This window comes from Prinia subflava, chromosome 7, assembly GCF_021018805.1.
Source record: "Prinia subflava isolate CZ2003 ecotype Zambia chromosome 7, Cam_Psub_1.2, whole genome shotgun sequence".
NCBI classification, from domain to species: domain Eukaryota; kingdom Metazoa; phylum Chordata; class Aves; order Passeriformes; family Cisticolidae; genus Prinia; species Prinia subflava.
The window spans coordinates 25,893,516-25,918,421 of record NC_086253.1 but is presented as its reverse complement, the minus strand read 5'-3'; the positions used below and the strand labels follow the sequence as shown (position 1 = coordinate 25,918,421).

The 24,906-nt window shown below is 36.2% G+C and overlaps 1 protein-coding gene across 2 annotated transcripts in view; it reads left to right on the top strand.

The window, feature by feature from the left end:
- NFXL1 (nuclear transcription factor, X-box binding like 1) overlaps positions 1 to 24,906 on the top strand; it is a 51,027-nt gene that overhangs the window by 10,669 nt on the left and 15,452 nt on the right. For both annotated transcript variants that reach the window (XM_063401888.1, XM_063401887.1), the window contains exons 12-20: positions 3,234 to 3,354; positions 4,001 to 4,157; positions 4,856 to 4,947; positions 5,412 to 5,433; positions 11,396 to 11,536; positions 13,965 to 14,131; positions 14,889 to 14,958; positions 21,653 to 21,757; positions 22,981 to 23,067. In XM_063401888.1, coding sequence (XP_063257958.1) covers positions 3,234 to 3,354; positions 4,001 to 4,157; positions 4,856 to 4,947; positions 5,412 to 5,433; positions 11,396 to 11,536; positions 13,965 to 14,131; positions 14,889 to 14,958; positions 21,653 to 21,757; positions 22,981 to 23,067 — 962 coding nt within the window. The remainder of the gene's footprint in view (positions 1 to 3,233; positions 3,355 to 4,000; positions 4,158 to 4,855; positions 4,948 to 5,411; positions 5,434 to 11,395; positions 11,537 to 13,964; positions 14,132 to 14,888; positions 14,959 to 21,652; positions 21,758 to 22,980; positions 23,068 to 24,906) is intronic.

Sequence of the window (24,906 nt, the reverse complement as noted above, 5' to 3'; positions counted from 1 at the left end):
GTGTCCTTTCCAGCTGTGTAATGCAAAAGCTGTGGCTTGACTTCCTTTTCCCAATAATTCTGTTCACTGAATATGTGTAACAAAGTCCAAATGCGTACAGAAATGACTGCTGCTGATTGAGTCTGGATGGTTTTAAAAAATCCTAGAATGCAACATGTGGGACAAGTAGGCTTAAAATGGAAAAAAGAAGATATTGGTATCCTACTGGTAAAAGAAAATAAGAACTTGTTACTGACTCTAAGAAGGATAACAAAAAAAGTTTGTTTCTGAATCCAGTGACCTTGGTTATAAAGATGCTAGAAAATTACCTGGCAAGATTGCTTTGACGTTTGCTTGGTAGGGGGTTAAATTGGAGTGGCAGAAAAATTGTCTGCCCTGTCTGCAATTTTCCCCATAGAAGCTGCTGCCCTGCTGAAACAGCAGCCAAGTAGCCTCTGTAATTTCCCTTAGTACTCTGAAGTATAAATTGCAACAACTCAAAAAATAAATCACAACTTTTTCAGCCAGTCTTCCTTCTGAGTCAGTGACTCTTAGGAGGAGAGGACAGGTAAATTTGGTAGTTGTACCTGTTAACTTGCTATTAAATCTGTCACCACAAACTAGCAGTTTGGTTTTTCTCTGTATACTGTGCCCCTTTTTCTCCTTCTCTTTCCTTTCTTTTCCATCTCCTGTAGCTCTCTAAAATCTTGGTAATATGTAATTTTTTGTGTACTGTCAGAAGAAAACTGGTAACATTGCTTTTCCACATACGTTTGGTTGATAACTAAATCGTAGAATAAAATTCTGATTGGAAAACTAATGAGCTAATGCTTTTATTATAGGATAAACTTTTATGTTGAATGATTGTTTATATTTGATGCTGCTTGCATTTTACAGCCTGATTAAAAGTGACAAAAATTTCTAATAATTAACACGAAAACAATAAGACAATGTCTGTAAGAAAACAAAAGTGATCTTGCAGAATGTAAATATCAAATATATACATTTTGAAGGGTAACTTATCAAAAGAGTGTAATTGTCTATTTACTAACTAAAGTTGTATATGATGAAGGTAATGATTAATGATACATTTATTTTCTTTTCGAAATTCTCTGTGTTTTAACAAAATACAGTCTAGTACATTTTGTAATATCTTCATAAATGTTTGAAAGTATTCCTAATAAAGGCAATTATTTTAATTTAAAAGTATTTATATTCATGTGTTTCTCCCTGTATAACAATATTTTAATAGCTACTGAAAGTTATGAGTAATTATTTTATCTTTAGCACGTAATACCAGGTCAGAGTAATTTTCCTATGAGCTGTCAGATTGCAGTGACCACTGATATTAAAGGAAATAGATGCCTCCTAGAAAATAACTTCAGATCCTTAAAAAGGACCGTTTTGGGTCCTTTAAAAGGCACCAAATCTCAGCATTTTATAGGTTGGTGATAATGAACACTTGGCCTTTAGCAGGAATCCCTGAAAAAGGTACCAATCTCTTGTTTGTGGTTTGAGTATCTTTGCTTATCTTTTTTTCTTAAATATTTGTCGTGCTTCCTGAAATTTACAGTGTGTTGCCCAGGAACAGAAATGTTTTGCTTCCTACTGTAGTACATTATAACACTTCATTTGAGAACAGTGTGCTCTCATCTTATCTTCAGGCTCTTCAAATCTCTGATCTCTGCCTTTCTGTATTTTTGAGAATGTAATCAGTTGTCTTCCTTAATAGGATATTTAAGTGAACAGTAGACGTATTAGCCACTCTGGGCAGTATAGCTTTAGACCTTCAGTTTATTTTGCAAAAATAGTTGGACAAGCTTGAGAAGTGGGCCCTTGGGAATCTCATGAGATTTAACAACCAGTGCAAGGTGTTGCACTGGGTTTGGGGCAATCCCTGGTATCAACACAGGCTGGGGATGAACAGATCCAGAGCAGCCCTGCTGAGAGTGTCTTGGGGGTGCTGTGAGAGGCTGGACATGTCCCAGCCATGGGCACTCACAGCCCAGAGAGCCAAACGTGTCCTGGGCTGCATCCAGAGCCCTGTGGGCAGCAGGGCCAGGGAGGGGATTCTGCCCCTCTGCTCTGCTGAGCCCGACCTGCAGAGCTGCATCCAGCTCTGGGGGCCCAGCACAGGAAGGGCATGGAGCTGTTGGAACAAGTCCAGAGGAGGCCACCAAGATGGTGAGAGGGATGGAGCAGCTCTCATATGAACAATTGGGATTGCTCAGCCTGGAGGAGACACCAGGGGTAACCTAATTGCAGCCTTCCAGCCCCTAAAGCAGCCTACAAGAAAGATGGAGGGGGACTCTGTACAAGGGCAGGTAGTGGCAGGACAAGGGAGAATGGTTTTAAATGAAAAGAGAATATGTTTAGGTTAGATATTAGGAAGAGATTTTTTTACTGTGAGGATGGTGAGGCATTTACTGGTTGCCAGGAGGAATTTGGGATGCTCCGTCTCTGGCAGTGTTAGAGGCTGGGTTGGATGAGACTGTGAGCAGTATGGTCTAGTGAAAGGTGTCCCTGCCCATGGGAGGGAGAGTTGGATCTAGATCATCTTTAAGATCTCTTCCAACCCAAATGATTCTATGTTTCTCTGCATGCTGAATATAATATTGTTATTTACTTTGCGGTATAAAGACTGTAGTGCTTCCATCCTTTCCTCTTCAGCAGTTTTCTGCCAGTGAGACATCTGTTTCTTGAAATTCTGCTTTTCAGATCCTGCTAACAAGTCAGAATTGCTTAAAAATTTTTGCTGTCAATAGCTTCTGTTGTTTTCTTTAAGATTTCAGAATGCAATGTGTTTAGTAAGCTAAAAGCCTGTGTAATTTCTTTTTTAGAAGGTACATATTCTTGCTGTTTAATTACTCAATAGTAAAACTTAGCAGTTGGCACTTGGTGAAGAAATGGTGTGGGAGAGTTATAAATTAAATCATAGATCTTTTACAGATACACTTTTTAAAATGCATCAGATTAGTAACATTAGTAACTTTATAGAGATGGAGGTTTTTCCAAGGAAACATTCATTATACATAGCCTGAACATTAATGTAATACAAAATCTGCAAAACTTTATTGTACCAGTTTTTCAGTGTCCCTTTTTGGATTTAGATGAAAGATGACATTTCTTCGTAGGTATGTAAGACTGAAGTACAAATAGAAAACATCTAAGTGTTATGACTAGGCTTCTTTTTAAACTGTGAGAGGTGGATTATTTCTGACTTGCTTGTCATATTGTTAATATGTTTATTTTAGGTAGTTGTAATCCATGTCCGGAGACTGTAGATGTGAAATGCAATTGTGGAAAAACTGTCATTAAAGTGCCCTGTGGCAGAGAGCGTACCATCAAACCTCCCAAATGCAAGCAGCTGTGCAGGTCAGTGGAGGAGGTGTCTGTTTCCTGTTCTGAAGTGGAGTTTAAAGTGTCCTTAAAGAAACTATAAAAATACACCTTGAAAGGCAAAAATTGTTCCTTATCTGATTCCAGTTATTATTTCTCAGTCTTCTGCATCCATGACTATGCAGATGGTGATTATCAATAATCCTTCCTATCAGATACATCTCTGACACCGAGGTTTCATGAGCAGCTTGCCTGCTTCGTGGGGGAGGTTCTGTCTCACCAAGCTCTTCCAACTCTAGTAGCCCAGGTCATTTCTTCAAGTCATCTCTGGAATGTTGTGAAGTACCTCAGTGAGACAGTTTATCTGGAAAACTTTACTAGCAAAAGCAAAAAGAATATTTTCTGCTGGAGTGTAGCAAGATTACATAGTGCAGAGTAGAATCAGGATTGAAACAGCTGTTTGAATATCTAAACCCAGCTTTGATGTTTAATTTTATTTAGAATCCCTCTCTAATTTTATTGTAATGTTAACTACCTACTGAAGGTGAGAAGTAAACTGATTTAAAAAAAACCACCAACAGCTTGTTCATTTCAGTTCTTTGTGTGTTGAACATACTTGCCCAGTGACTGTAACTTCGTATTTCTTGCTGTCATACTGATTAATTCTTGGGTTTTACTTCAGTCGGCCACCTACCTGTCACCATTCTACCCAGGAAAAACACTATTGTCACTTTGGGCGCTGCCCTCCCTGTCGTCAGCCCTGCCAGAAAACCTTAATGTGTGGCCATTTGTGCCCTGTTTCCTGCCACGATGAAGCACTTGTGAAGCAAACTGGCTCAGTAAGTAAACAGTGAAAAATTTTGTATTGTTTGTGTTCAGAACGATGAGCATCAGTTTGACCTGAATCTTCTGTTTTGAGGCTTTTGGAGTTCAGAGTAAATACATAATCCAGCACAGAGGTACACATACTGCACAGCATGATGCTAAGTGGTTCCAGCTCCTTAAATGCAATCTAAGTAATTTTGTAATACATAATCACTCAAGAAATTATAAGATTCTTGTTGAGTTGTATTAAAAACATTTAATTTCAGCTTTAAGCAATTGCTTCTAACATAAGAACAAAAAAAATTTAAGTCTGATAATTAAAAAACCATCAGATTTTGCACAAGTTAGAAATTGGCAGTTTTTAACATGACACATGTTATGCACTGCATGATGGTAATTGAACTAGCTTAACTAATCGAAATATTCTTACCTTTATTAACTGGTTAGAATTATTTTACTGGTCTTTTTCATTTGGCTTTGTGCTTAATTTTTACCTAATTAAGCCACAGGACTTAATTTTCCTATCCCTAAACCAGGCTAAGGATAAAACTAATTTTTTTGTCTGTATGGCATGTGGAGATTGCCATTAGCAAAAAGCTTACTAGAAAGTGAATTTCTTAGAATTGGAAGCACTTTGGATGTTACATTTATTTCTGGTCAAGCAGATAGTTCCATTTGTGTTTTGTATTCAACTGGTGTCTTTTGCTCTCAGCATCAGTCTGCAGGGCCTTGGGAGCAGCCGTCTGAGCCTGCCTTCATTCAGACTGCACTACCGTGCCCTCCCTGTGAGGTTCCTATACCAGTGTAAGTATTAAAATAAGATTTTAAAAAATCAAATTAGAAAGAGTTTTTATATGGAAGTATAGTTATTTTGTGTCCGAGAAGGAATACAAATCAGGAATATTTTTTTAAAAATAACTCTTCTTCAGACTAGATCTCTGAAATAACTGAAAAATATGATGTATTAGTAGAGACATGTTGGTATTTGGAACAAAAGCAGGTTGCTTTCTAAAAAGTAACTTATTTCATATACAACTACAATAATTTGCACATGAAACAAATTTTGAGATTTTCCTTATAAAACACAGCAATCCAAACACCTGTTGAAAAGGAGGAGGCATTGAGCTGCATAGATGGGGGTGATTTTCTTAGTTTGCACTTTTAAAAAATAGATTGCACGAATTTTTATGTAAAAAGCACTGCCACTGTTTAAGTCCCCTAAACAAATACCCATTTTCTAAATTGCTGATTTTTTCATTTTTTAACAGGGAGTGTCTTGGACAGCATGAGGTGAGTCATGGAAACTACCCTGTGAAGTGAAATACAGCAAATGTCTTATGTTGTCAGTCTGCAAAACAAAAGGCATTAAAAAGAAATAGTAGATTTTTAATACATATTTTAAAATCAATGAAGTACCCTAAAAGCTTACTTATCAGAAGGTGTTTTAGTTCCTTTCTGAAGAATGTATAACTATTTGACCTTGTAGAAGTCATGGACAGAAATTTAAACTAATGATTTAAGTAGTTCTTTGTGTTTTCTTGCAGGTGTTTAAATTGTGTTTAAATGTTTTTTGGTGGTCTTGTTAAAGATTTATGCTTTTTCCCCTCTCATTCTATAGTTAATATTCTCTCTCTGTCACACACTCTTGAGTCCTATGAACTGCTGTGTATATTTTAAAAGGATAAGGAACTTAAGGTATACAGGGAAATTCTCATGTGGCTTGGATCTAAGTACTCATGGATGAGATCAGACAGTATAGTCTTTAGTGTTAGTTACAAACTTCTCTTTCTGGTGTGTAGCCTTCTCTAGTTTTAGATAAAGTCACTGTCTATTTTGGCTTACGTGAGAAGAGAATCAAATTGATGCTTAAATAGCTGTCCTCATTATTCACAATAATTTCTAGAAGTTTTGAAATTTAAGGTCAAGTATTTTTTCTTGATTTCAAAAGATGATTGCTAAACTACTTTAAGAAAACTTTTTGCTGTTATGGCTTTGTCTACTGGTATGTCTAGTATAAATTCACTGTCAAAGCCTGACAAACAATATTATGAAAAAAAACTAGGATCATTTTAAGCAAGTGAAAAATTCCAGAAAACAGTAAATACAAAAATATTGAAGATACCTCTTTTTTTTTCTTTGACCTTTATTAATAATCTCTTGGTATGTGTTGTAATGGTGGCTTGATGATGTTGTGGTGACATATTCAAATGTTGTCACCAGCGTTTGTGTAGCTGCAGTCTGTTTGGGCAGTGCATTCATTAACCCGTCCAGGCTGGGAATGCAGCTTTTCCATAGAGCTGTTTTGCAGCTTGAGGATTGCTGAAGAAAAGCATGTGCTGAAAGTGGATGAGAAGAAACACAGTGCTTGTGTGTTTGTTGGTGAAACAGATGGGCTTTGATTTGTTTTTCTACAGTAAAACTTATATGTGTATTAGCCAGTTTTTTATTGAGTATGTAACATGGTTTTTGATAGGACATACCAAAACTTGCCCCAACTTCCATGAATTTATGTGTAAACAAAATGCAAGTTGTGGTTAATAGACCCAGTCTATAATGGGATCTAGACAATGTAAAAAGGTTTTGGTCCTGTTCAGATGTACGTGGCTGTGGAGTTTGTCCTTCCTCATAGCAGAAGAACAGTTACATTACTCTTACTAGAGAAAATAGTAACAATTACTACATGTTTATTATCACTAGTTTCAGAATAATTTTAAAAAATTCATTTTCTGTTGCATACTAGTCTTGGCAAAATCATTCAATGATTTTGGGTCGTGTTTTATTTATGGATTTACATAGAAAATAAGGACAAATCCATGTGAGTCTACAGCTGACTAATTGGATTTTTTGATGCTACGTGGTGCTCAAGGTGAGCTGTTACTTCTCTCAGCCAGCAGAGGGTAGTGCTGCATTCTCGCTGAAGTGCGACAGTTCCTCGAATGAAATTGTCTCCTATTCTTTGAGATTTTGGTGGAAGTTATGGAAAAGAATTATTCATTAATGTGTATGGGAAGTGTATTTTATTTGAAGTGGATTTTGTGCTCATTGTACATTTCTGTGTTCTGAGATCTCTGGAAAGAGAAAAAAATGTAATGTCTGTCCACTGTTTTACAGCCACATTGGTTCTTAACAAATAATCTGAGCTCAAATCAATTTACTTTTGTTAATAAGAGAAAACATGTATTTATGAATGCTTCACTCCAGTAGAAGTTTCCAGCCCCTGAGGGGATTTTCACTGGGAAATAGGAACTGTTCACAAGTGACAAAAGTAGTAGCAATTTTCTTAAGCAAAATTTTGCTGTGAGTAGGGGCTTATTGATGTACTATGCTACTACTTATGTTGGACTCTTGTTATACCTCCTATAATGGAAGAGATGTAAAAAAGAAAGAAACAAGGAATGAAGCAAACTATGAAGTCTTCTTGTATTTTATCAGGATGCCTGCTGACAATGTTTAGAATAGAGAATAAAAGTAAACACTTTAGGAATTGTATAACAAGCAAATCTACTGTCTAATTTTTTTAATATTTGGACAGTAATTTTAATTTGTGTTGATATTGGAGTTGGTTGTTTGTTGAGGGGTTGTGTGTGGGTTTGTTGTTTCTTTTATTTCTCTTTGGTATTTAATTTAGAAAGTGTTTTTAAGGAATTGATTTAGTTTGAGCTCTTACGTGTTCTGGCATTTAGAACAAGCAATTTATCACTTAATAACAGACTTAAAATTACTTTTCAGATGATGTAATTATATGAAATCTGTGCTTAGTGGAAGTATGATTCTACATGATGTTTAAGTTAAAAGAACATTTCTTTTAGCTGAAGTCTACAGTCATCTCTTAAATAATTTTACATATATTTAGAAAAATAAATACTTCATCATTCTTCCATTTGTAGGTTCTTAAAAGTAGCTCTCAATTTTGTTTAAGGTTGTGCGTCAGAAAAATCACCTACCAACAGTTGATGCCATCCCAATAAAGAAATCTTGATGTTCTTCCTTTTTTTAACTGTTATATACATTGGAATTTCATAGCAGTAGTACACATATGCTCTTTTAAAATCAAGTTATTCTAAATCTCTTTTTATGGGAAACATTAATTAAAGCTGATACAAGGTAAATGAAGACAAAGAAGGAAATCTCTACTGACTATGATATCAATTTATCTGCTGTATACAATTTTCTTCTAGTTGCTTCATTTCATTAAGTGTTCTAGAGGAAGGAAAATACTCTAGTTTTGCTTCCTTGTAAATACCCTGTATCAGACTTTCTGTCCTGGGCATATCATTGAACTGTCATTCATCTTGACTGTTTTTGTTTCTTTTTTTTTTTCCTTTTGGTATGAATTTAGTTGTATGTTTTAGTATTCTGAGTGGGTTTTAGTTCTGGTTTGTTCATAGAAGGAAGGCCATTACTCTGCCTCTAGGTAAAATTTTATGTGAAACTTGATGAGATTCATCTTTATGGCTAAACACCTTAAAAATGTTTCCAGAATTTTGTATTCTAAATGATTTATCTGTTAATCACTTTTATGCTTTTGGGAGATTTCCTGGAAAGCTTCTGAAAGTTGTCATGTCTTTTTTTCCTTTCCTTCCTTTCCTTGTCCTGTGCAAGACCTGGAGTCTGAAAATGATGCCTTCTTTTGCTTGGGTTTTTTTTTCACATTCAGCTTTCATAAAATACTTAAGGTTCTCATCTGCCTTCTTCATTCTTCAACTCATCAGCCTCCTGGAGTTTGTGGCTACTTTGATGTTTGTAGCAAGTTCCAGCCCCCATTTAGCCATTTCAGAAACTCATTCCAACTGTAGGAAGTAAAATTTTACTTTGTCCTCTGGATTTATTACTGAGATCCATAAGAGAGAAATGGAGGGGGGAAAAAAAGTTGATTTAAATTAATTGAAAACTTTTAACTTTGGCTACAGTTGATTCCAGAAGACTGTATCTTACTGAGCTCAAGTTGAAGCTCTGCTGGATGCAGCCTGAGGGCTGGAGCATTCCCTCCAGTCAGCCCTCTGAAGGCTGCCATTGTTGCCTGGCTGGCCTGGGTGCTTCACCACCCTGTGTTTAACAGTGCTGTGTACTTGAGGGATGCTGCTGGAAGGGATGCTCCACTTCTGCCCAAGTGCTTGGCTTTAACTGGAGCTAGTGGTTGTGTCCTTATCTGGTGGAAGACTAACTCCTGGTAAAAAAGCCTCACCAGCATTATGGAACAGTGCAGCCCTAGAGCTAATTGCTCTTATTTCCCTCATCTGCTGTCACTGCCTGAGCCACAGTAGAACCACAGTGATAAAAAACAGAGTGGCAATGGGTGAGCAAGGAAAGGTAGAGAAGTGGGCGGATTGTAATGCTTAATACATCTTTTCTTTCATTCTTTTAACATCCTTTGAGTACTTGCATTGCTATAAAAGGATGCTGTGCTCTAAGGAGGGAGATGGAGTAGGATGTGAAGGGTGGGATATTAGGAGCATTAAAAGTTTTGGTAATTGGTGTGTGCATTCTGAGTATGGTACTATTCTCTGCTTCATACCTCGTTTTTATTTGGCCTGCTGCTTGCTGGCTTTTCCTCCTTTGGTTACCAGAAACTTCCATCAGAGACAGAGTAGGATGTTTGGAAGGGGCAGTAGGAACCAGGTATTTGGACTACTTGATGTGATTGTTATATGAGTGCTTTAGCCAACATTAGCTTCAGCTCTGACACAGGGATGTGAAAGTGGTTGGATGTGATGGCCTCAAGGTTTTCTCCTGTGTATGCCGTGCTTGATGTTCAGCCTGCCGTGCAGACTTCTCCTCAGTCTTGGTGAGTCAGGATGATAAGAGGTGTTCAGAAGTCTTGTGAATGAACTGGATTTTGCAGGGATGTGATGTGGAATAGTATTTTTTGTGTGAAGCCCAGAAAACTTGATATAGGCAAGTGGATTTAAATCGTATTTTGTGTGACTGAGGGAGATAATATGGACAGTGCTGAAGGGAGGCTGTCCCTCACTGCCCGGTGGGGTCATCTCTCTTCTTTCTTTTCAGTTCCTGTGTTCATCTGTTTGTATGGCCAAACAACTGGCAAAAGATAAGAAACTTTTCTCTATTGATTCCTTTTCTTCCATTTTGATCATTTGAATCATCTTTCTGTAAAGAGAGAAGTGTGATAGGGCTTGTTCAAAGTGGTAGGAGATTGCAGTGAGGGCTGTAGAGTTTGAAGAGAGAAAAGGAATGGCTACCCTGCAAAGCTGTTCAGTCAACCGCAGTTGCAACATAAAATCACATCCATAGTCTAGTCAGAGTGAATTATGTCACATTAGCCTCTTGTGTAATAACATCACAAATCATTGGTTTTTCTCTGCGAAGTGATGATGAAATTAAGAAAAAACCCCATTTTTTTGACAGCATCACAGAAAAACTAAATTTTTTTTGTATAAGTGTTATATAATGGTTGGGAAATGCTAACAGCAAGTTTCCTCTAATGTTTTTGTATGGAGGGACTTGTACTATTCAACTTTAGGCAAGTAACCTAGTTAGGAGTTACACATTTCAGTACCGGTAAAGAGTAATGGTTTCTAAGTAGATGCTCTGAAGAGTACTACAGAGTTCTGTTAACTGGGATGTTGACCTCAAATTGGAAAGTACAAATGTGACATAAGACATTAAAATCCTAGTCCTGCTGTGGAGCCATTTCTGCTTCTCCTTACCTCTCCTGGGAGTTCTATTTGATGTAGTCAGTGTTTGCTTTTTAGAATTTCTGGCTTGTAGGTTGTTTTCTGCTTTTCAAACTGTAAAATAATTTGAGTTTATGGTGCCTATAACACAGTTAGTCCTATGAAAGCAAACTGTTACTGTCTTCTGCAGTAACAGTAAAGCACTCTCGAAACCTTTAATGGAAGATATGAGTGTAATTCAGAAAGACAGAACAAACGAAACTAAAAGATTTGAGAGTATAATAGTCTTTCAAAAAGAAAGGGAAACTATGCTGCAAAAGTTAGCTTGTTTTTGTGCTTTTTTTCCTATTATAATCAGTGTAAAAGAAATTTGTGTGGATACATTGTTATGTGGACAGGAACCTAAATGATACAAATGATACTTCAAAAAAAAAATCAAATAGAATTTCACTGATGTTTTTTCTTTTACAATGGTACTGGGGAACCAAAACTTCTCTGTAATAATTCTGTGTCTCTGTGTGTGTAAATATGTATATGTCACACACTACATATGTGTAATGTTTGTATATATATGCCACCTGCATATCTATATATATATATTTTTTTTTAACCTTTAGGTTAGTCCGTTGCCATGTCACTCTGCAAATCCCTACTCATGTAAAAGGTCTTGTGGGCGGCTTCTTGATTGTCAGAATCATACCTGTATGAAAGAATGTCATCATGTTACTAAATTGAACAGTAGTGCAGATGGAAAGAAGGTAGGTTAATTTCCTTTTTGTTTTTGTGTATTTTATATGGATATGCATTGTCTTCAGTTTTACTTGGAAAATAAGGAATTTGCAGCTGGAAGGTACAGATCTATTCCAGATCCCACTGGGAGATTTGTGTGTTTGCTGTTCCCATTGATGCTGTGACAGTTAATCTATATTTTCTTAGACTATAAATATGAGACAACACTACATATTTTGCAAATTCTATAACTGTTTGGTTTGTGTTGACATGACTTTGATTTCATCAGAATCTTATTTAACACCCTTGAGAAGTCTCTTCTAAAGTTACTTTTTGTAACTGTCAAGAGCAAGGCAACTACTGGTAATCCCTATATACAAATGCACTTGCAATCTTCTGGGGAAACTATTTACTGAGGAGAGCTTGAATGGGTTGAGGAGGCTTGGAGACCTTTAGGGAGAGCACTTGAAATGTTGCAGAATTGCTGAAGACTTTTCAAAGTACGGGAATGATTGTGTTTATCAGTGTCTACTAGAAACGTTTGTTTATGCAATTAAGAAGTTGTAGGTGTTAGCTGCTGAAGATAACATGGAACAAAAGTATAAATCTTAAAATTGTTCCAGTTATGAATAGTGCCACATATGTATGTTTTGTGGTTCGGGAGAGTCATGATTTGGAGCAAAACAGCTTCTCAAGTGTTTTAAGCATTATTTTAGAAAAAGCTGCAACATGGGCAGTCTAGGCATTTAGAAAACAGAGAAGCATTCAGTTGGGTACAAAGCAGAAATGTTATATTTTAACCTAAATAGCATAATATCCCTGTGGATTCATGTCCTGGAAGTGGTGTTGTTGTCATGTGATAACTATATATCATAGCTAACACATTAATCTATTTATGATAGTGGAAATTTTGTTTGGAGAGTATGGCTGTTAGTGCAAATGGTGGAACAGTAACTTGCAGCAATAGAGTGACATCAGTAAATAGTGAGAGTGACACTTAAGCATCCCCAGTTCTGACTATAAGTGGCTGCCTGCCTGCTGCTTCAGTTAAGCCAATTAAAATGTGAACGAGTCAGGACTATTCCTAGGTCCATTTTGAATAAGGTAATGCATTCTCAGAAAAATGGGAGTCTGTGTACCTGCAAAGCATGGCTAAATCTCATTTCTCAATTTTCTTCAATTCTTATAACCTCTGGTTGGTGTTGACCTTTAGAGCTTTTGTTCTCTTGTTTTGGTAGACTAAATGTAGTCAGGGCTGATTAAATTTCTGGCTTATATGTCTGAGTACTGATTCTTCTGTCTGGAATTTCGGTTTGTTCTGCATGTTGTGTTAGAAAAATGTTGCAGAAAGGCCAGCTGTTTGCTTTTACCTTACCATTAAATGTTATATGACAGTTTTCTAAATGGTTTTAGTTGCTGTTGTTCTTCTTAGATTCGAGTTTTTGTGAGTTTTGTAAACAATCATTGTACAAAGGTTTCTTTTTAACTTCAGCAAAACTTCAAGTATAGAAGGAGAAGGAAAGGGGACTGGAGAAAAACTATCAAAACCTTAAAATTTTTATGCTGTTATTTTTGAACAGCACGAAGTGGAACATTGGTGTTGGAATAGTCCTTTTGCGGAAGCTTTGTGTAGCTTCATTCTTGGATAAATTTGTTTTACTTTTGCTGACTTCTTAGAAACTGAACATTGAATGTGATAGTAAGCCTTAAATATTGTGCTGTGTAGGTTCAGTTGATAAATCATGCCAGTCTGTCTGGGTGTATTGGATGGCAGACTGTGGTTCTGGAAGTGTTCTTAAGAATCTGAGTAGAAATGAAGCTTTATTTACTGTCCTGTGATGTTCATCACCTTGTGCTGGTGACTATCTCACCTGGAATGAGAGTGACATCACAGCTCTGGTAGACTTGTGTAGCCTCTGGAGTAGAAGCAAGACCTTAGGCAGCTCTTAGGATATACCCAAGTTAATACTCCTTTTTGGAAGATTATACAGAATGTCATATGTGTATGGAAATGGAATGGCTTAAAGTTTGTTTCTTAAAATCAAACAAACCAACCCCTTCACCCCTGTGTTAGAGAGTAGCATGTAATAACTCAAGCATTACAAGAACACGGTGAGTGGGATAAGTTAGTTTTGAATATGAAATAACTTATTTTCTGTTTTCCTCAGAGAATTAACAGGATTTATAGTCATTTTCCAAAGCACTAATATTAAGGAGGTTCTTTTATGCCCAGGAGGGAAAATAGAATTCTCTTTGACTGACAAACACTGGCATTTCTGGTTTTCTCTTAAAAAACATGTTTTAATAATTACTCTTGCTTGTGAAATATCTTACTGAATAGCTTGGTTCTCATAGCAAAAGCACCCCAACTCTTTCTTCTGTGTAACAGATCATTAATGACACCTCACAAAACAAATACTTGGCCCTTTCTTTAGTACTTTGTTTTTATTTTGTTAGGTGGGTCCAGAATGTTCACAGTGTGAAGAGGAGTGCACCAAGCCTCGGCCAACTGGCTGTCCTCACCGATGTGTTTTGCCCTGTCATCCTGGAGACTGCCCATCATGTCTCCAGATGCTTAAAATAAAGTGTCACTGCAAACTATCAGTACTGTATATTGAATGCTTGTAAGTATCAGGAAACAACCCAGATTTTCATTTGAATGCTCTTAACTGGAAATAATTTGAAATGTTTGGGGATGGGAACTACTCTTATGGCAATTTATAAAATTTCTCAAGATTATAATTTCTAAGATAATTTTTTTTGTATTTAATTTTTTCAAGTATTCAATTTGGTATTACTGCTAAAATTGCTATAAATGCATGCAGTCTCATCGACAGAAATTGGATTTGTAATACAGATAATCCTTTGCGTTATGCAAATATATAGTAATCTGCACAACATTTGTTCTGTATGTGCTTCTTTTAGAGTATGTAAAGAAGAATTTTATACAAGTATTAGAATGAGTGCAGTTAGTCTGAAAGTTCTTTCTCTTTGCAGTTTATGTTCTTCAATTTCTAGCTGTTGTAATTGAACTGCTTAGTTTTTCAATTTGTACACCTTTTTAATCATTTATGTGTGTGCATAGACGTTAAGCTAGACTTCATGAAATATAAGTTGGAATTTGGGGATTGTTCTGAAAATATTCATCATATGCAAGTATATTTTTCTTTGTTCATTTTCTTTAAAGTATGTCAAGTGCTCTGAATTTGTGTGGGTTTGTCTGTTAAACAAGGCAGTTTATATTAGTCACACAGGATGTGGACAAATGAGTCCACTTTTCTTTACAGTGAAATACACTGAAAATACAGCCCTAATTGCATTGACTTTTGTTATTTTTAAATTGAATTTTGTTTTAACTCAAATACATCTTTCCTTTTACAGAAAACTAACATCTGCTGATTTAAAAGAAAAGGAGCTTCTTATTTCCTGCAGAAATCAGTGTCCAAAAGAGGTAAGCCATATTAACAAGAAATACTTAAGTTGATGGGTATGTGGAATTTTGTGAATATAGGCCAAGCAAACTAGAGAGGCTTAGTCTAAGTGAATATGTTAAATGAGAGATGTGAAGGTCATTAGTGAACTGTACTTGAAGGGCATTTATTAATGTATTGCTGTCAATTAGGAGGGTTGTATTAAAGGAACAGAGGTTTGTCTCCAAGGCACTAATGGCTTGAATGTTTAAGCACACAGATGAGGTTGAATGTGGAACAGTATGTCCTCTCACATGGTTAAAAACTGATCATCAATTTATATCTCAAAAATTATGGGATGCTGTTCAATTAGGAAAAATGCTGAGAATTGTACTTGCTATTCTCATCTAAGTGCAGATTTAGAATCCCTGTCTGTGCAATTTGGAGGCTAAAGCATTTTATACTTAATAAATGAGATGAGTTAATAATGCCCTGGTGAAACATCTGTTAACTAGTGTAAAATGGAAGACAAGCCGGTTAGTCTCTCTGCTGTGTCTGTGTACATCTAAAGGTTTGCTCTGAAGAAGAGAAGGATAATATCCTTACTGTATGATACTGAGACTATGAGCCAGTAGCATGAGTAAAGAAGATTCCTGTTCAATACTATGTTTGAATAATAAACTTTGTGGAACAGGGCAGGAGCTGGTTGGAGGAGCTGCCAAATTTTCATCAGAAGCAGCTTAGAAATGTTTCAGGATTTCTCTTCCAGCAGTGTTAACCACAACTGAATGTGAGGGCTGGGCCAAAGGACTTTGTCCTTGTCCCTCCCAGTGCTGCAGTTGTGTGCTGCTTGTATGCTTTCAGAAATCTTTGCATTACTTACTATTTTATGTTTGTTCCTTAGTTGTCATTAATTGTGATAAGAGAGACAGCTCTTTCTTTACTCCATTTCCCACTGGAGGGCTAGGAAATGTGTGAAGTGGAAAAGCAGGGATTTCATTATCATCCAGTGTCAGAAACTTCAAATTTGAATCCTTGTCTTTATTGGAAAACTTTTTTCTTGAGTAAATGCAGAAATTTACAAGATTCCTCCTGCTTTTCCAACAGTGTCTGTTCCTCTGCTTTTCAGACAGGACTGTGTTAACTCCAGCAAGAAGGCTGTGCTCTGTACATACCTGTGTCTTCTGCTTTTTGCCCTTGTTGATGCCTATCTGATGGATTTTTTTTCTGTAAATGAATGTTCCTGTCACAATTTTCTCATCTGAAAGCTCTCTTCCTGGTGGAGGAGCACTTTGGGATATTATTTAATTGTCCATTTACCTCTTAATTTTGTCCTTTGTCCATGTCCTTCTCTGTTACTTTGGTTTTATTTGCTCCAAGACTTCCTTCTCTGTATTTTCAAGAGTGCTTATAATCTCTTACAGAACTATGTTCTGTACTCCAGCTTCTCTTCAAAGAATTTTTTTTTCCTGTAGCTCATCTTTGACTCTGATTAATGTAACTGTTGTGATTTTTTCTGAATATATTCCCCAGACTTAGTCTGGGATTTAAAATCCACCTAGCAGTGGTCTCAAACTTTAGCTTGCAGTTCAGAATTGCCCTGTTCCGTAGATGATGTCTTTTGTACTTAGTTTGATGGGATGTGAAATAAAGAATACAGCAACAGAATTCACATTAGTTTTATAAAGCTTTAACTTAATTCTAAAATTCATACTCCTGTAAATGCTTTGGAAAATAAGTATTTGTTATTATTCAATGTCAGAAGCTAACATCAATTCACAGAGCTCTGTGAAGTTGATGTTTGCTATGAATCACTGTTCACCATCACTTTTAGCTTACCATAGTGCAATGGAGGTTCAGCAAAATGCAGTATTTTTCTGCAGTTGTCATTTTGAGATGTTTTTGGTTAATGGAAATCGCAGTAGACAATATGCTACCATATTGTACCAGTTGCTGTGGTACATTGGGGGATAAAGAAAACCAATGATATTGTCTGGTCCTTTGAAAAAATGCTACTGAAGTTTGAAAAACTTGAGAAGTTTCATGCTTTTCTTTTGGCTATGGCAGTATATAACTAAAAAAAGTACTTCCAGCATAACATAGTACAGCTCACATTTCCTTTCTGCTTTAGGGAGAAGCAGTGTCTTTAATGCTGCCACAGCTGTTATATATGAGATATTTTAATTAAAAAGTTAATTCTCTTGTTTGGTAATGATAATAAGATATCCTGTTGAAGGAAATTTAACTTTTTTTCTTAATCAGGGTGATTAAATTCTTATGATCATGCTTGCAGATGTTTTTGGGACAATTCTTACATAGAAATTTTAAGTCTATCAGTTTTCATTGTTGATGTTTTCCTGTCAGTATTTGTGAATCTGTATTTAATACTTTATTCCATGTAGTTAACATTTTTTGACAAAATAGCCATACTTTGTAGTTTTACTGTGCACTCTGCTTTTGTCTTGATGTGAAATATGGGACTCCATTATGATAAATTTCATTTAACATGATAATTAAGTAGGGACAATGTCAATTTTCCCCCTGTACCCAGCACTGGTGAGGCCACATCCAGAATCCTTTTTCAGTTTTGAGCCCCTCACTATGAGAAGGACATTGAGGTCCTGGAACATGTCCAGAGAAGAGCAACATTGCTGGTGAAGGGTCTGGAGCACAAGTCTGATGAGGGGCTGAGGGAACTGGGGCTATTTAGCCTGGAAAAAAGGAGGCTCAGGTGGGACCTGAATGTGCTCTACAACTGCCTGAAAGGAGTTTATAGATAGGTGGGGATTGGTCTAATTTCACACAAGTGACAGTACAAGAGGATATGGCCTCAAGTTGTGCCAGTGGAGGTTTAGATTGGGTATTGGGAAAAATGTCTTCACAGCAGTCAAGTATTCTCCTGTGCCCAGGGAAATGGAAAATGGTAGTCATCATCCTTGGGAGTGTTCAAAAACTGGAGGACATGGTTAAGTGCTTAACTTAAAGGACCCAGTGATCTTAAAAGTCTTCTGCAACCTTAACAATTCTATGATTCTATAAATTTTTAAAGTTTGGATAAATTTTTGGGGTTTTTTATGCGCTGAATTAATGGAGCATTCTGGAAATAAAATTTAATTTTGTAAACACACACTGAAAATGTATGTGGATTGCAAAAATTTAGTTTTGTCTTTGGAAGTGACAAAATTCTCTTTTGTGCTTCGTTTTTGGGATCGGTGCTCAAAAGTGCTGTTTTCTTTAGTACCAGGCTGTTTTCTTTATTATCAGATGTGTATTAACAGGTAGTGTTTATTACCTTCTGTTGGAGCTCACTTAAGCCTCCATAAGTGTTGACAGAGTTTATCATTGTCAGGTATGTTAAGATTTAAATGCATTGCCTATGGGAAAAGTATTTGTAGGACTTTGTTGTTGTTGTTGTTGTTGTTGGTTTTTTGGGTGGGTTTATTTGGTTGGCTTTTTTTTTCCCAGAGCTATGGATTAAATCCCTTCTTTTAATGGCCTTGCCATATCAAACATAAAGCCTGTTCAATTTGGGCTTTAGTCCAGAAGCTGTTGACAAGAGATTTTGTACAGTAGAAAAGGATCTAAAGCGGGCACACACTTTCTGTTTAAGCACCAAGTATTTCAGCATTAACACTTAAAAACAAGTGAAAAAAATTTCCATTACATTTTTATCCAGCAGAAGCAGCAGAATGTTTGCTTTTGTTTTCTGAGATCATGGGGAAATACTGTTTGCCATTCATTTCACAGTTTCTCTTGATATATTTTTTAGAGCTGGTTTTACAGTGGAGGGAGTAAGAAGAAAGTTCCCTGCACACATATATAGGGCAAGAAAAAAGATGGCAGTAAAACTGTGTACATCTGCTTCTCAGTATTGGATTCAAGATACTCTTGTGCTATAAATATTTTGGTATAATGGCTTCTAAGAATTTTATTGCAGTAGCACTTAGATGTTGAGGTGAAGGTTACTGTCTTGAATTTCAAGCTCTGAAGTGTCAGTTAGGACACAACTATTTGGGCTTTGATACTATTAATGAAAATGTGCCTAATTACTAGGGAAGAGTAAGTTGTAAGTAATAGTTCTAGCCATAGCTTGTTCTAGCCAGCATGAGGTGACTTACAAGAATTATTGTATGATGCTCTTCTGTAGGGAGCCAGGAGCCAGGCCCTCCTACTGCAGTGTTCATGTTGTAGCAAATTGGTTTTGCAGAGATTGTAATCACTCGTGAAGAGACTTGGCCATTGGACTCCGTGTTCTGGGTCATAGTCTGACCTTGGTAGCATAAAAGGCTTAGACAAGCTTCTCCTCTCATATTTTCAAAGTGAGGCAAAATAATTCTTTATTTTCAGGGAAAAATACTTGCTGATGATCAGTTGTGACTGAAAAGAACTAAATTCCTTCTTTGATAAGGTGACCAATTTATATATTTTCCCCTCCAGATAAAAAGACTAGATGAGATCTGCTGCATAACGCTTCAGCAGAGTCAGTGAGTCAATGCTACTTAGTGAATATCTAGTTCAGATAAAGGAGAGGGTTAATACCAGCATTGAGGTGACTAAAGGAATCAACTATATTTGATTATCTTTTGAAAAAAACCACCCAACTCCCTCCCTCAAAACAACATCAAAACTAAGGAAAAGGATGGAGCAAGAGATATTAACAATAAGGAAGATTTCCCAAGGACTGAACTGACACCTAACTTTGCATTGTTTTCAGTAATGACCTTGGCAGCAAAAACATTGTAATTTTCTGATATGTTGTGGGGTGTTGTCAGTATATGAGAATTGAGGAAGTGCATCTGTAGAACACATGTATTGGGGTCATGTTATTAAATACAGAAGAAACCCCAAAACAATAAGACCATGCATGTGAAGTTTATAATAAGCTCCCAGGAAACAGCAGATATTGTTATTTTCACAGCAGGATTTGCTGGAGAGAAATGCAATGAGAGCTGAAGATGTTTTGGGGAAGGTACTCTAGTAAGAATGAGGTGCAATTAAGGCATTGTATAAAGTCCTTCTTGCTGAAATGTCATTTGAAATATTACATTGCTTGGATACATTGGCTCTGTATTCCAGAAACATTGATTTGATATAATTGAAATTCAATGAAGGGAATACTATGATAATAAAAAGCTGTTTAAGAAAACTCAGAAATACTTCAATATGAGGATAAGAACTGTGGCTTAGACTAGCTGGAACAAAACTAGGAAACTCAAAAAAAACCAAAACTCCTGGAGCACCCTCATTAGTGAAACAGTAGAATAGGGTCAGAATGGGGGACTGTTTTCACAGTGAGCTTTCATCCAATCCTGGAAGGATATGTGAAGTATCTGTCTGTAGGAATACTGGATTTCAGGACTGAACATGGTGACTTAAAGTACTGCATGGAATATGCTGAAACAGTAACTAAAAAACTGAGCTGAAACCACAAAGTATCAATGATAGCTTATGACCGTCATGGATTTGAAGACATGTCTGTGTTCCATAATTTTAGTCTGGAAGATTCGTGTTGTGTTTAGGTATGTGTTTCATGATACTAGCTCAGATGTTGTGCCAGTACCAATGGACTTCTGAGAACCCAGATTTACTAATCAAAGTGTACTCACCTGGGTTACTTACTGTTTTCGTTCTTGTGGATGAAGTTATGTAGTATGTATACATTTTGAATTTTTTTAATAAATGTGAAAAATGTATCTTAAAATTGTATGTCTTCGAGCATTTTCCAATTTGTGTTAATCCCTTGATGAAACTGAAGAGGTGAAATTTCACTTTTAATAAAGAACACTGTCTAATGCTATCTTGAGTATTTGGGGGCTTTAAAGCTCTCTGTAAGCAAATTGCTTAGGTGTCTTCTGTGAGATTCCACCTTTGGTTATTAAGTGTTTGGTTATGTAATTGAAAATGAAAAATTGTTATTGTGAAGACTTCTTACGAGCACATGAGCAAGGATACTTTTAGTCAAGTTCTTAACAATGAAAAAAATTTGTTTACTTTCTTGACATATGTTATCTAATATAATGCTGGGAGCAGTGCTGCATTCTTATCTGTCACCATACTTAAATTAATAACTCAATTCTTACAGAGTAAATGAATGATAATATTTTCTTTGTACATCAAAAATTGCACTGGCATTAAAAAAAGTCTATCTTTCAGATGGCAAAAATGAGATAATATGCCAAATGCAGAAAGTTAGGATTTTGTGAAATTATTTTGGACATTATAAGAATTTTGGTGACCTTTATTTGAATTTTGCATAGTTCAGATAATGCTTGAATACAAGATTTCTTCTGTGGTATTTTTGCTTCTGATTCTTTCCTCTTTCTTTATTACTGTATCTAATCTTCAAGTAGCTGCAGTACATGTAATTTCAGTTTTCAAGGATTTTTTTCCTTAACCATTTGTGTTCCCCCACCATAGAGATAGCTAGGATGATTGTTGTATACACATTGGAAATTACTGTTCTTGAAACATGTGAAAGGAGAAATATTCTTCCAATCCAGTTGTGTCAATAAAAGAGAAATCATCCTACAGGAACTGAAAATTAGTAAATAAGATGCAAACATTTCCCCCTGAAAAAAAAAAAAAAATCAATTATTTCACAAGTTAAAAGACTGATTAACTGAATTAGTTTTCTGTTAAAATGCTATGTCTGAAATAAAACCAATTCATAGGTTCTTGGTAATTTTACGATGTTTTATTGATGTGGGAGTTTTATTTGTGTTTTGTTCCCTACAGTTGCCCTGTGGTCACCGGTGTAAGGAGATTTGCCATTCAGGTAGCTGTCCTCTGAACTGCAGCCAGAAGGTGAAACTCCGCTGTCTCTGTAAGAGACTGAAAAAGGTAAATTTACTAGTTGCAGTTTTTGAAGGATGTATATTCTTTGCATGTTCCTGGGCTTGTATGGCTGGGTTATGTGGATACTGCAGATTGGAATAGGGCCAGTGACTATAGCAGAGCTGTAACAATTCACATCAGCTGAAAAACGGGGCTGCTATATCAGAATATTCATTGGAGTATATAAAATCTTAATTCTAAAATATGTTAGCTGCCTGACTTAGAATAGCTTTATCTTCATGCACACTTAAGTTTTTGTAGGTTTGTGAGAAAAAACCTCAGATGACCTGGAGTGATTTGAGAATAAAAATTACATTTTTATGACGATATTGGGAAAATTTACAGGAGTTGGAATTAGCACAGATGTTGTGAAACCTGAACAAATGCAATTAATTAAGGTTCTCTGCAAACCTAAAAGCAAGTACTGGCATCAGCATTCTTATCTTCTAACACAGATAAGGACAAAGTAATATAACAAGTTTACTGTAGCTATACACTGTTATGAGAAGAACAACAAAAATTGATATGAAGTCTTGACAAATAATTTCTTAATTAAAAAACACCCATGGTCTGTCTTAATTAAAAGGTATTTAAATTACTTTTCTGGACCCAGTTAACTTCTGAACCTTCCAGCAGTTCCCCAGAGTCCTCAGCTTCTCCAAAACATGTCTTGTGCATCCAAGAAGTCTTGCAGGTGGGATGCTCAGCAGGAGAAAAGACGACATATATAGAACAAGTGCTGAAAATTGATCAGCACTCTGCTTACTGATAAGCACTTAGTTTTTGGGGTTTTTTTAATTTCTTCAATACTAGGAGAAGGGGAGAAAGTATGTTTGAGAATTACTTCATTTCCCCCTGCGTGACCAGATTTTGTCCTGTAATCCAAGCCGTTACGATAATGTATATGAAATTACTGACACTCTGAATGCAAACTCTTTCTGCTAGAGGTTCAGAAGGTTATCTTACTTGTCTAAGGCAAACAAATGAGTAAAGAGGAGAAAAATGAAACTGAACTATTGATTTATTCTTCCTTTCAGCTTAGTTTATTAGAAAGAATGAAAAAAAGGACAATTTAATACATAATTACAGGTTGAAATAGCACTCAGCTTTATTTTATATGTAAAGCCAATGTTTTACTAAATAAGAAAGTTTTATTATTTTCATAAAGAAGTTGACAGCTAAAATCTTATATGGGGAAATGATTATAAAAGACAAATTATACTTAACAGGAAGTACAGTGCAGCAAGATAAAAGAAGGCCAAGTTTCACTGGAATGTGATGCATTATGCAAGGAAATGAAGCGGAAAGCACATGAGGTAATGTATCCATTTTAGCTATGATTTCTTCTCAGAGCTCCAAGAAAAGTAGAAAAAAGAGCACATTATTTTTCAAGGCAGTACCTGCAGAAGTGCAGCGTAAGTGGATGTGCTGTTCAGTAGCAGCTATTTTTTCAGACTTGAATTTATGAATTTATGGTGTTAATTGACTCAAATACTATTTAAAAAGTAAATTTCCTTTTTTATTCTTTAAATTAATTGGAACTGATTCTTTCCTCTTTCAGTGAGAACAAGTGATGATCAGTGACAATAAAATAGTCATTAGTGCTGTAAGACTAGAGTCAGACTGCTTCACAGGGCATTGTAAGATTTGTCTTTCCAATGAAGGTTTTGTAACTCTCAGTTGCTCAGCTTGTTCAGTGTGGAGTATAATCCTGCCACATAGTATTAGTTATCCTATACTGGAAGAATTGAGACTTGCCAGCAACTGCAGAATACTAATTAGGCTGCTGTTAACGTGACTTCTCCCTAGCTCAGCTGTTTTATGAAGTAAAGAATTTCCTGTGTGCTGTCACACAGGAGGATATGATCCTTGCTATTACAAACCTTTAATAAAAACATACACAAAAAGAATTGATTCATAAGTTGCTTGGGTTTTATCAGGTAAGTATTAGATGTGATAAATGTACAACTCAAGAACTCAATGGGTAAAACTGACAAGTCAGCTTCTCCTCAGATTTTCAGGATTGATTGACAAGTTCTAACAAGTACCACACTGATCAAATCCTGCAACTTTGTGAGGAGATTGAATGCTAAAACTCTTGGGATATGCCTTTAGGGAATCCCAACCATAACAAACAGTAAGAATGTGAAGATTCCAGTAAGAGTGTGAAGATAAGTTCACAGTATATGGAGTCCCTCCCTAAAGCAAAGTGAACTCCCAGTAAGACTGCATGAGCTGAGACCCAGCAGCATGTCTCAGTGTGGTGCAGTGTCAGTGCCCTTTGACTGGAGCAGATGCTACTACCAATTTCTTACCTGATGTTGTAATCCACAGGGAGAAATGGTCTAGTGCAGTGAGCACATGGCTACAAGTCTCTGCTGTAAGCAATGCCACAGACACACTGGATGGCACAAGCTAGCCACATGTACCTTCTTCTCAGGAGAATGTGTATTTACTCCTTTTGGGTTTTTTATATAAAGTTGTATTCAAATTCTTTCTAGGTACCTTTTTGTAGCCTGTGTTGACTTACTATGCAAATGACATACTAGAACCATCTCCTATTATAGGCACATGATGAAAGTGGTTTATTTATGTCTAATACTGTTTAATGTGTCCAGACTGGAAAAAAAACTTGTTGAAAGCTGCAGACATTTACAAAGATAAATTAGTTTGCACATTTGCAAAACAGCCACTAATTTCTAAGGCAGAAGTGCTTTAATTCCTAATGAAACTTTTCATGTCTAGTACCTAGTGAGTAAGCATTTCTTACTCACTAGGTGCCTAGGAATTGAATGTGTCTTTTACTCTACATTTTATTAAACAAATAGTCCTAGAAATGCTTTTCCATGCTATGATTATAATAGTTAAGGTTCCCTTTATCTGTGTACATTATACCTATGTATCTTATACAAATATGACCACACCAGTGTATAAAGAAGCTGTTCTATTGCTCTTTTCCACATTTGAAGGTCACTTTTTCTTTTGTAGCTGTAGTTTTGCCATTAGATGGCAGTGAAAAATGAGGGAGCTCCTTTTTTGCATACCAGACTTTCAGATTTCAAATATGCATGGCTGAAAAGGTCCTTTACACACATTTCTAAAAAGACTCTGCCATTGTATCTAGATTAATTAAATTTTCAACAGTGTTTTTATTT